The sequence below is a fragment of the Ctenocephalides felis genome, unplaced genomic scaffold, assembly GCF_003426905.1.
Source record: "Ctenocephalides felis isolate EL2017-DRISC unplaced genomic scaffold, ASM342690v1 CF-g0.4_SCAFFOLD_00845, whole genome shotgun sequence".
In the NCBI taxonomy this organism is placed as follows: Eukaryota; Metazoa; Arthropoda; class Insecta; order Siphonaptera; family Pulicidae; genus Ctenocephalides; species Ctenocephalides felis.
This window is the reverse complement of record NW_020536999.1, coordinates 9,744,647-9,756,750: the sequence shown is the minus strand read 5'-3', so window position 1 is coordinate 9,756,750 and position 12,104 is coordinate 9,744,647. Positions and strand designations below refer to the sequence as shown.

General features: G+C 28.7%; 3 protein-coding genes across 3 annotated transcripts; 2 read left to right on the top strand and 1 right to left on the bottom strand.

Moving 5' to 3' along the window:
- The first annotated feature begins 86 nt into the window (after nucleotides 1–86).
- Nucleotides 87–4,922, top strand: LOC113363783 (myotubularin-related protein 10-like). The gene is made up of 13 exons (XM_026606269.1): nucleotides 87–126; nucleotides 211–336; nucleotides 441–495; nucleotides 846–985; nucleotides 1,058–1,123; nucleotides 1,209–1,295; nucleotides 1,361–1,485; nucleotides 1,749–1,974; nucleotides 2,038–2,271; nucleotides 2,343–2,472; nucleotides 2,893–3,022; nucleotides 3,086–3,296; nucleotides 4,018–4,922. Exons 2-13 carry the CDS (start codon nucleotides 256–258, stop codon nucleotides 4,696–4,698), a joined length of 2,166 nt encoding a protein of 721 aa, XP_026462054.1. The 5' UTR covers nucleotides 87–126; nucleotides 211–255; the 3' UTR covers nucleotides 4,699–4,922.
- An 893-nt stretch (nucleotides 4,923–5,815) lies between these two features.
- LOC113363815 (H/ACA ribonucleoprotein complex subunit 2-like protein) lies at nucleotides 5,816–6,452 on the bottom strand. The gene is made up of 2 exons (XM_026606296.1): nucleotides 6,392–6,452; nucleotides 5,816–6,332 (listed from the first exon to the last, which is right to left on the bottom strand). Exon 2 carries the CDS (start codon nucleotides 6,287–6,289, stop codon nucleotides 5,816–5,818), a length of 474 nt encoding a protein of 157 aa, XP_026462081.1. The 5' UTR covers nucleotides 6,290–6,332; nucleotides 6,392–6,452.
- A 159-nt stretch (nucleotides 6,453–6,611) lies between these two features.
- Nucleotides 6,612–11,877, top strand: LOC113363808 (39S ribosomal protein L2, mitochondrial-like). The gene is made up of 5 exons (XM_026606290.1): nucleotides 6,612–6,870; nucleotides 7,187–7,299; nucleotides 7,596–7,731; nucleotides 8,007–8,219; nucleotides 11,611–11,877. The coding sequence occupies exons 1-5, from the start codon at nucleotides 6,657–6,659 to the stop codon at nucleotides 11,814–11,816; spliced, it is 882 nt and encodes a 293-aa protein (XP_026462075.1). The 5' UTR covers nucleotides 6,612–6,656; the 3' UTR covers nucleotides 11,817–11,877.
- The last annotated feature ends 227 nt before the right edge of the window (nucleotides 11,878–12,104 follow it).

Here is a 12,104-nt window from a genome sequence, read left to right as displayed (position 1 = left end):
CTTTTCTCATGTTGCATCCTCTTGGATTGACAATCCTTTTAAATGACTTTTGTGTTTCAATTATGACAGAGTGTTGAAATTAATAATAATATTAGTTTAAGATAATTTAACGTTTAATGTAATTATGTAAGGAATGCAGAAGAAATTATTTATTTAATAAATCAAGCCAAATTTAACAAGGAAATGATTAGATTGTAAAAATTAATGCAGGTTATGTGAAACTACAAATTTAGCAATAAGGATAATGTATTTTAAATGTTTACATTTACAATGAGCGACATGAAATCTGGTAACAATTTTAAGAGTTATCTGGATATAGATGAAGATGAATTTGTGGTAATTATAATATTTTATACATTTAGTGTCAACGAATAAATTTTGTTCCTTATCTTGTACCTAGAATTTATTTGTAAAATGGACTGATATATTTATATTTTTAGGATTTGGAGCTAGGTGTTAATGAACTGTCTGTTTTAAAACCACGACTGTTACCAGGTGAATATAAGTTATAGTAATAATTGTAATCTTATAATAATTGTAATATTATAAAAAATGGTCCATTATTTAATCGAGCAGATTTTAAGTTTATGGACATATTAATCATTATCATGATTTTTTGTCATTAAAAAAATATAATTTGTGCATCGCTTTTAAAACTTCATTTACTATTTGCAAAAAAATCTTTGGCAATTATTACAATCTTTATTACATTATTATCATAGAAAGATTTACTGTATTTTTATGTAAATAATTGAATTTGAATAATGTCAGCTGTATTTCATTATTATTAATTATACAATTAGTGTCTATTATTACCAGTTTCAATTGTTTTTTTCACCTTTTAGGTGAACTTACAGTTGCCGAAGCCAACAGCGTGTTAATGTTTGCTCCTCTTACTGATGGAAACCAAGGAAAGACCGGTTTACTAGTTGTAACAAATTTCAAAGTCACATTCATTACCAGCGATACAAAAGATGGTAGTTGTGTAAGTGCATTATATAGATAAAGGATTACATAGTAAGAAATTGTTGTGAATATATTATTTTTATATTTCTAGGATAACACGTATCAACAAAATGCTTTGCTTGGTGAAAATGATATATGTCTGTCTAATATTGACGCGGTAAATATATAAATATAGAAATAGATATATAAATAAAAATGCTGGTGCACTTAAATTTGTTTTGTAAATTCAATTTTTGTTTTAGATTTACACACTTGGAGATAAGAAAAAAAAACTTGTTCCTGGACAAAGTATACATTCTAAAGTGAAAGGGCTTTTTATTGTCTGCAAGGTTGGTTTCAATATTTCTTGTATAAAGTCTGTTATTTTGTTTAATTTTTTACAAATTATTTACAGAATATGAGGACAATGTCTTTCAGTTTTAAATTTACACCAATTAATGAAGCCAAAGGAATTACTCTTTCAATATTGCATCATGCATTCCCGACTGTCCATACTAGATTATTTGCATACGATTATAGGTGAGGTAGTAAATGATTTTTTTAAAATAAATTTGCATTGTTTCTATAAGGCAAACATTATTTTATTAACATTGCTTGCAATTTATAATTAATGGCATCTTTTAATTATTATTTTTGATTTGTGTATGAATAAATATCCAAATACAAATTTATAATATTTAAAATGGGATTATAACTGGTTCAATGATAGTTTCAATAATCTTTTCAGATAATCTACAACATTTTTAGATAAATATTTACATAAATTCTATATTTCCTTCCAGCGAACCCTATTATCCACAATACAACTGTGCAATGTTTTCAAACGCTGCTGATTGGCATTACGAATTGGTTAGATTAGAGACACCGGGTTGGAGATGTTCATCAGTAAACAGTAGTTACGATATATCATCAACTTTACCATCAACATTAATTGTGCCTGCCAATGTTTTGGATTCACGGTTAATAGAAGCAGCTAGACATTTCAGATGCGGGGCAATTCCAATATATGTAAGATAAAAATAATATCAAGGATAAAATAAATTCATATATGTAATTATTTATTTCTTCTAGGTTTGGGGTAACAGACAAGGTTGTGCTTTAGTCCGAATGTCTGATATTCACCCAACAATGTCGGATCGGACACAAGAGAATGCTATGTTGGAAAATGTTAGGTCCGCTCATCCCCAAAAGAAACAACCCGTTGTTTTAGATTTATGTAAAGATCTTCCCAGTGCTAAGGAGCTTTATAGTAGTTATTCCAAGTTGAAAGACTTGTGTACGCCTGATTCCTTGAGACAATTTGGTGTTAGTATAATAAATATACTATATGGCAAATGATTTTATTAAGTTTGCTTTATTGATTTTTATTTTTTCAGGTGCAAGATTCAAAACTGTTGTCTTTGCTAGATAGTTCTCGTTGGTTATATTATGTGTCTACGTGTTTAGCATTGGCTAGTCAGGCAGCTGATTCTCTTTGTGCCGGTTCAACTGTAGTTTTACAAGAAGGTATGGATATTTTTTTTACATATTTAGTACTGAAAGGAAAAGTATATAAGGAATGTTAAAAAACTTACATTTATATCTTTTTTCGAGCTTTGAACAAGGAATCCCATAAGTAATAGAAAGAACAAAGTTATATATTATCAACCTCAAAACTAATGTTGATTACAAAATAAACAAACTAAACTAACACACACGCACACACACACACACATATATATATATATATATAATTAATTATATATTATATTAATTTCCATGGAAAAATTAAAGATTAACTTCTAAATCTTTGCCTTTTATTTGATTTGCCCTTGAAGAACTTACTCATATTTCTCAACATCAAAATTAACTACTTTAACATATATATATATATATATATATATATATATATATATATATATATAAATACAATTATTTTTTCCATAGGTGACGGACGAGATATAATTTGCGTCATATCAAGTCTCACACAAATTCTTGTCGATCCGCATTATAGGACAATTAATGGTTTTCAATCATTAATTCAAAAGGACTGGGTTGCTCTTGGACATCCATTTTGGTGAATTAATTTATAACATTAATTTATTTACATCAATCATTTACTATAGACATTTTCTTTTAGTGATCGGTTAGGTCATGTGATTGTTCAAGATACTGTAACGGCTCCCTATTTGTTATTATTTTTGGACTGTGTTTGGCAAATAACACAACAGTTGCCGACTGCCTTGGAGATGTCTGAGACTTATTTGACTACGTTGTGGGATTCTGCACATTTGACCATATTTGATACGTTTATCTTCAACAGTGAACATGAGAGACGCTCTGTGGGATTTGTAAGTAAAATAGAGAATATATTATTATTATTTTTGATTTTATGTATTTGGATGCATGTTTCTATTTTTATCATATGGAAATATATAGTTTTTTTTTTGCTGATGAGAGATGAGAGTAATTATATTCATGCTTAGATATTTTTATTTGTGGTTTGACCCCACATTCAAATATGTATTATGTGTAAGTTTATTATTATTATTTCAATTTGATAATACCATTCTAAATTATTGTTTTTTATAATACCCAAATATTTCATTTTTTATCTTTCCTTAGGGTAAGTTATAGTAATCGCAAAAAAATCGAAAATGAACATTTTTGCGTATCTTTATGTTTCAAAGAATATTTTGGCATGTTGTGTATGTTTGGATACAATTCGTCCACGATTTCGAGCGCACGAATCAGATTTTAAATAGTAACCGCAAAAAAATCAGATTTTTCAAAGAGGTCAATTTTTTTCAAAAATTTTAAAAATCTCAAAGATCGATTTTTTCAGAGTTCTAAAAAAAATTGAATCTTTTTTTAAAATTTCAATTACGATTCCATGCACTATTAGTAAATTTTGTCTTTTCTTTATTTTTCTTTAGAATTTTAAATAAAATAATGGCCCTACAACTGTTCCTTGTGGTACTCCTAGTTTTAAAACAATTTTTAATTGTTCATACTTCTCTTTCCGTACCAAGCTCCTATGGTATGTTTACAAAATATTACATGTTTTTCCAGCACCAGCCTCCGTTAGTTTTAAGATCAGTCTGGGATTGGGGAGAGCAGTACAGTGAAAAAGACATAGCTCTATTCGCAAATCCACTATTCACACCAAATCATATAGTACAAAGAAATTCTGTGTTACCGCCAGTGAGACCACTAGATGTACAAACTATTAATATACAACAAAAGTCAACAAACGTCCACCGAATATCTAAACATTTGGATATGAGATTCGGAGGACTATCTATGCTAAGCCCGATGAAAGTTTCCAAAGTACCACCTCCAGTACCACCAAAACCAGTTAATAGAGATAAAAAAATTATAAACCAAGCAATGGCTCAGATGTTAGAAAACAGAATTAGGGTGAGCCATACGATAACAAATTTAGAAATATGGTCTCAGTGCTATTTTAGATTTATGCCAATTTTGGAGATAAAAAGTGGTGGAAAAGTACAAATAGATATACAAAATAGAATACTGGTTGGGAATATTAACGAAATGTATAGCACTTTGGCTACTGGAGAGTCTTATAAAACAGAAAATGGACATAAAACCACAGATTATTCTACTGTGAACTCGTTCTTTCCATTCAGCAAAAGCGATGATTCTCGGTTGTCTGATTTGATCGCTTTGAGTACCAGTTTGAGAGAAGATGTTATGTGTGATTCCCAGTCCTTACTGAATGCACCAGACTAATATTCAACCCGATGATTCAAAGGTATATAAGTATTATTTCAGAAAAATATATATAAATCTAACGCATATATAGCTGTTACTTTCTCAAAAATTCATTACATATATTTAGATTAGTTGTACTAATTCAATTTATGAAATATTTTACAAAATATGTTGAATTATTAAATAGTGCCTGTAAGTATTGGTGCAACACTAGTGCTAACATAAGTTAATATAAAAGTTAAACGAGAATAAACATTTTAAAGTTAAAATTTATTTTAATAAAAAGTTATTGGAAAGGAATGAGATATTTTAATTATTAGTTGATAAAAACTAATAACTAGTAAATACTAGTAAACTAATTGCTGGAACTTTCCGTACCAAAGGTAAATTTTTTAAAAAAAGATTAAATTTTTTTAAAAAATTAGTTTTTCAAGACATTTTAAATTTTTGAAAATAATAATAACTAGTTATGTATGGCATCGTGCCTTAAGGCAAATTGCAGGACTTTCCTGTACCAAAAATTTATTTTTTTTAAAAAAGATTAAAATTTTTTTCAAACTTTGATAAAAATTAATAACTATTAGTGTATGATTGGCATCGTGCCTTAAGGCAAATTGCTGGAACTTCTCATACCAAAAATTAACTTAAAAAAAAAGATTAAAATTTCTCAAAAATCTGTTTTTTTCTTTCTTTTCTAAAATCTTTTTTTAAAAAGTTAATTTTTGGTACGGAAAGTTCCAGCAATTTGCTTTAAGGCACAATACCATGCACCACTAGGTTTTATATTGACTTTGATATAAAAAAATGAGGTATTGAATTCCAAATATTGATAATAATAATAAAATAAAATGTATTTTTGAATTGAGGTTGATATATCTACTTAATTATGGCACAAAGCTGTGAACTAACTATATATTTAAAATTATAATTTATTACTATTACAGACAATTTAAAATTTTCTTTTATATCACTATAATTGCATAAAAAAAGACATAAGTAAATAATTTATTACTTAAATTTATTTCCACATGTGCACAAAATATATTACATTGCTTCAGAATGTAATTTACTATACTGAACACATTTCAAATTATAAAAATACTTATACTTTTCTATTTATCTAATTACTATATTATTAAAAAGGTATTGCCAACGCATTAATTTCTTCTTTGCATTCATCATATAATTCTTTATAATCCGGATGCTCTCGTACGAGAATCATGAGAGAACCTCTTTTCATTCCCATAGCAGATCCAAGATCATTTCGACTTGGTGTATACGTATAAGGAATATCTTTCTCTTCGCAAACACCCGGCAAATGGCACATTATTTCAACTGGTGTAACATCTCCAGCAAAAATGACAATGCCTGTCTCTCCTTTGCGAATTCGTGACTGGACATCTTTTAAACCAGCTCGTAGAAACGTTTTTTGTTTAGAAGCTTTCTTAATTAGTTTGTAACACTTTTTTGTGAGTTTTTTGGGAGCCATAGGTTGTGCTATGATACTGGCGTTTTTTAATTTATCTTCATATGATAATTGCTCTTCTTTAATTGTCACATCGGCCAAGGAAACATCTTGAGATTCGGTATTTGTTTTAGTTTTGCCCATTTTTATGATAAACAAAGTTGTATTTCAGTTTTACTTAACGCTTCTAAAACATAACCTCAAATGTGACAAATAATAAATAGTGATACGTAAAGATGATCTTACCGATTATATTACTTCTATGTATAATATTTTGAGTACTGCAAAATATTTCATGTATTTTAACAACAACAATTGTGGAATATTTATTTATAAATGATTGTAAGATTTAAGAATTTTGGAATTTAAATATTCCTCCGAACAAACCACAATGAAGTTAGCCACATAAGACGTATAAAAAGTCCTTGCTGTCAAAAACATAACCTACAAATATTAACTCATTTTCTGTGCCTGTGTTATTATGATAAAATATTAATATAATATTTAAAAAATGTCAGTTTCTTTATTTAAACAAATTAGTACAAATTTCAATTCAAGTCTCAATGTAGTATGTGTAAATTTAGTTCGAACCCTTTGGAAATATGTTGAAAAACCAAAACCTGGTGTAAATGGCAAAAGTTACCGAAGGATTGTACATTATCCTGAAAAATATACTGTGAAGCCTTTAGATGTAACTAATTTAGCTGGAAGAGATCCTGTCACAGGTATAATAGAAATATAAAATAGAATAAACTTTTAAAATTTTAAAATAACCTCAATGTGTTACAAATTATATATAAGAGATTGATTTATCATAGACTCTATTGATTAATCAAAACTTTAATTTTTATATAAAATACTTCCTTTTGCTTCTTTTACTATTACACAGGTGATCGAGCAAATCAATTTTTAATCATCAGACAACTAATATAAAACTTCTTAATTTTTCTAACATAACTGCTCCAAATCTAAAACTCATGCCTAATTTTACATTATATATATTGCTTTATATTATTAATCGGATTATTTTATTTTTTATAGGGCGTGTTGTGGCAAAAGGTATAGGAGGAGGAATTAAACAGAAATATCATTGGATTGATTGGATACGAGTAGGCCCTAAAGAAGGACCACCACAAATTGAGAAAGTTATACAGGTTAGTATCATTAAATTAAAATTGTTATAATCATTTTACAGAGAACTAGCAAATCTCTTTTAATTTCTTTTTTATATATAGCATACAAAACATTTATTAGAGAAATATTTAAATTAAATGTAGTAAAATAAACTTTAAAAGAAGTTTTGTGATTTTTTATTACTAACAAGATCAATATGTATATACAATCATGTAAATCTTACGAAATTAAAATTTTATTGTATAATTTGTAGGTATAATTATATTATATAATTTAAATAATATCAACTAATTTATTATCTAATTTTTATTTTCAGATTATGGAAGATGGTTGTCGAACAGCTAATATAGCATTAGTTGCTGTTGGTGACCGATTAAAATATATTTTAGCAACTGAGAATATGAAAGCTGGAGATTTAATTAAGACTTCATGCCATATTCCTAGGATACCAGGTAATTTATGCAAAAAATAATATTACAACATTATACACTCATTTCTATTTTTTCATTTTGTAATTTGTCAGTTTTATTTTTAAAAGAAAATAATTCCATTATTCAACACATACTAAAATAATTAAAAAAAATTAACTCAACATGTACTTATAGTCAAATTTTACTTAAAATAATAAACACAAAACTACAGCAAATATCCATAATATATTATATATTCAAGTGTATTAAATAAGTATCCAAAAACCACATATTGATTTCACAATATTTCTTTACAGTTCGAGCAAACGAAGGCGATGCTTATCCTCTGGGTGCTTTACCCGTTGGCACAATTGTTCACTGTGTTGAAAAATATCCTGGCACAGGTGGATGTTTAATTCACGCGGCTGGTACTTTTGGAACCATTCTTAGAAAAGTCGGAGATAATGTTATTGTTCAGGTTCCATCGAAGAGAGAATTCTCTTTGCCACAAACTTGCATGGCTACAGTAGGTAAGTGTAAATGAATCATCTTATTCTTAAATGCGGGGTAAAAATTGATATTGTTGGGTTACTATATGTGGACAAGCTATTATGATAAGGTGAAATTGTTCTTGGTCAACAAACTTCTTCTGGGATTTTTTCATCATTTTCATCAACTACATTGTTCTTTTTGCGTTGTATACATTCTAGGAAATCACGAACCACCCCTGGAATAAATGAATTACACATTATACACCGCACTCACACACACGCGCATATATATATATATATATATATATATATATAAATATATATATATATATATATATATATATATATACATTTACCTGCACAGTGAATAGTTTCTCTTGGATGAGTTTTATAGCAATCAATAACACTTGCCCGACGCCCAGCACATGGTGCATCCTTATCGCATTCCTCTTGATTATTTTGCTACAGATGCAAATTACATTATAATAGTAAATTTTGCCTTAAGGCAAGTTGCTTGAACATCCGAATACGTGTTAATATTCAATTTAATAAATAAGAATTGATATTTTGATAAAAAACCAATTGTCTACTATCTAAAATTAAGTCAATAAATATTATTATCACCTTCATGTTTTTGGTATACGTCTCAAAGGCCAGTTTTTCGTTGAGCTCGTGAATTTGTTCAGCTCGTTCATGAGTCTGCTTCAATCGTTCCAATCTCTGCTTCCAATATTCATCTTCCTTGTGCTGCTCCTTAGTTTTGCGCTCCATCTCCTTCATTTGCTTCAGCAGATGAGGCGATAACTGCCTCAAAATAATTCCATGTATCACATACACATATATCCCATTATATTTCCTTTATGTTTACCTGCAGCTCTTCGATGTTCTCGAGCTTGAGTATCCTGTTGCTCTGCACGTTCCCCATCTTTAATATAAAAAATATAATACACAAAAAAGTTACTAGAAATTTTCTTTGGGTTTACGCTTTCTCATAATAAAAGTTTAAAATCATTGAGAATTTTTGAAAAGCTTTTGTTTTTTTTTTCTTTTCATTTGTAGAGTGCGAAATTTATCAATAAAGCATAATTTTGTGAAATGGATTTATGTGTTTTGTGAATTTTGAATGTCATTATTGATTTCAGATTTTGATAATATTGTATTTTGCGTTGACAAGTAGTATTATATTTTGGAAATGAAAAGGGGTGAAATTTATATATGAATTATTTGAAGCTATAATATTTTATATCCATGGTTTAGAATTTAAACGATTCTGATAAAACAATTATGATGATGAGGTTTATAGTCTCGACGAGCATCCTTAAATATTATAGGCCTACGAAAAGTGGTTGAATTATAAAAATTTATTGAAGCTGGGAATAACAAGCAGTGTCAAAATTTCAAATTTTCATCGTCACAATTTTAAAAGTTCCTAAATCTTAATTTATTGATTTAGTCTAGTCCATTATTTACACATATGGCAAGTTCAAGCAACTTGCCTCCAGACAAAATGCCACTTAAACTTAGTTGTATTTATGTATTGAAACTCTAAAAAAAATACGTTATAGCATTTTGGAAATAGGTAAACAAGAGCTGAGTACAGTCCTTTTGGAGTCATAAAAGATTCTTTATAAGATTCACATGATTTTCAAAGACTCTTATTAGATTTATATAAGATTCATATTGAAGACATACATATTTTCTCTGAGTACATTTAGTTTATTAGAATGTGGTATAAAATCCAACGGAAATGGAATATTTGATAAATTTTGACAAAATAACATAAGTAAAAGAGGTATAAACATAAGAAAGAAGTTTGAGTATATAATTCGCAACGCTTACAAATAACTTGATGTTTGTTTAAATATAAAAAAGTACTATTTATAAATAGAAAAACAAAGGACTATGGATTTAAAAACAGCTTTTAAAGTATTTAGACCAGCTTGGCTTACTAATAACTCAAAATGCAATAAGAATTTATGTATTGGACATTTTAACTTCAGTTTCCAATACTTTTCTTCATAATCATCTTTATTCATCATATTCCATCATCATCTCAGGAATATTAGTCTTTCCAAAAAATGAATAATAGCAACTCTAAACATGAAAATGCAAGAATATACATTATCAAAATCTGAAAATGAAAGAACAAACATTATCAATTGGTATTGCAATTGATCATGAATTATTATTTAAAATCATCACATAACGTTTCCTTCTTCATCATAAAAAAGGATTTATAGCAACTCAAAGCATCAAAATGCAAAAACATTCATTGCCACTTCACATTAGTTGGATAAAAGAAGTTACTTCAATTTTAATTGTCTGCGCACTCCATAGAGTCGCCACTAACTGTAGCACGTAAATGTACCCCAAGGTTTAGTTCTAGATAAATATATAATATAGAAAAATTACAAGCAACTGATTAAATGAAAAGAGGAAAAAATATACACATAACATTTTCATTTAAAGATTTTCAACTTAAGGGTATATTCTAGTGTACAGCAATGAATTTTTGGTCATTTTGAAAGTGTCGTAAAAGAAAGCAATGAATCTTTTTACTATCCATTTTTTACCATTTGTTTCTTAATATTATTGAAATACAAAACAAGAATTAAAAAAAAAGTTGAAAATTGAAGAAACTGACAGCTGATGAAGTGGGGGGTCTCAAAAAATTGGCACCTCACATTTTAAGTGAATTAATTTTTCATATCCTGTTTATGTGTGTATCATTCAATCTGCCATACATATACTGTATTTTATATTATTTTAATTTCTGGCACATCTCAGCTGCTTTTTGGCAATAATAATGTAGACATTTCATTTTTCGTATTCATAATCATAAATTTATTATACATATTCTAATGTTGTCTAGGTTCATAAGTGCATTGAAATTTTTGGCAGATGATAGTTTTCATTTGTTTTCATTGCAAACTATGACTTGTCGTTTTTTACAATTTTTTCTATTTGTTTCTATAATATTGCACATACATCCCAGTACTTAAAAATCACATACATCCTAAAAAAATTCCTTAACAAACTTAAGAAAGATCTATCAAAATCCGCATAATAGTTCAGGAGGAATATACAGTGAGTGCTTGTAATTTAATATGAACTTTATATAATAGCAATAAAGCTCAAATTGACCATACGTTTTAGTTAGAAAACGTTTGTATAAGAAAAAGAAAAGGACTGTTTTTAGGGTTTTTCCGACGATTATTTGTTTTTTTCTCGCCGTAAGAACCATCCTTGGACTTCAACGAACATTTAAAAAAAAAGAATTGGCCAAATTGGTCCAGGCGTTGTTGAGTTATGCGCTTACCAACACAGTTTGCAATTCATTTTTATATATAAGATTTACCCTTCACGATCACATTCCTCCTTTCATCATCAATCGTCGAAGAAGGAATATTAATCTGTCTCCCAACCAAAGGCAGGTTGTCGAACATCGAACACGGAAGGACTCCGATCGGGTCCGCCCAGCGGAACAGGTGGCTCGGCAACCGGCCCCGTTCCGGTCTCTGGCAGAGGAAGACCGGCAGGCACGGACGGAAGTTAAGGGCGCTTCCGCCGGTCAGGACTTTTGGGCAGGAACAGTCGAAGCCGCTGCAGAAGGTGCATCTGACTATGTACGTTTGAGGAAGGAATAGATAGATAGAGAGGATAATGTTGTTAATGGATAAGTGTATTTATAGAAAATAAAATGATATTTAAGATGGAAAGGTCTTTTATTTTGGATTATAGAAGTTATAGTTAGTTTGGATTATGGAACTTATTGAGGGGTTGATTTAAAATTTTCTTATTAAGGTATTCTAAAAAAGAGTGACTTGAACAAAGTTTTCAAGATATTTTAAAAAATTTATAAAAATTCCTGCAATATGTATAAGTGCGTATAATTCAGGTGACCATATTTTTTTATGTCAAAGC

Excerpts from the sequence above, each read along its gene's own strand:
- LOC113363783 (XM_026606269.1), top strand. The coding sequence starts at position 256 with ATGTTTACATTTACAATGAGCGACATGAAATCTGGTAACAATTTTAAG. Across the intron at positions 1,124-1,208 it reads GTCTGTCTAATATTGACGCG|ATTTACACACTTGGAGATAA; the intron begins GTAAATATATAA and ends TTTTTGTTTTAG. Across the intron at positions 1,975-2,037 it reads GCGGGGCAATTCCAATATAT|GTTTGGGGTAACAGACAAGG; the intron begins GTAAGATAAAAA and ends TATTTCTTCTAG.
- LOC113363815 (XM_026606296.1), bottom strand. The coding sequence starts at position 6,289 with ATGGGCAAAACTAAAACAAATACCGAATCTCAAGATGTTTCCTTGGCC.
- LOC113363808 (XM_026606290.1), top strand. The coding sequence starts at position 6,657 with ATGTCAGTTTCTTTATTTAAACAAATTAGTACAAATTTCAATTCAAGT. Across the intron at positions 6,871-7,186 it reads TGGAAGAGATCCTGTCACAG|GGCGTGTTGTGGCAAAAGGT; the intron begins GTATAATAGAAA and ends TATTTTTTATAG. Across the intron at positions 8,220-11,610 it reads AACTTGCATGGCTACAGTAG|GCAGGTTGTCGAACATCGAA; the intron begins GTAAGTGTAAAT and ends TCCCAACCAAAG.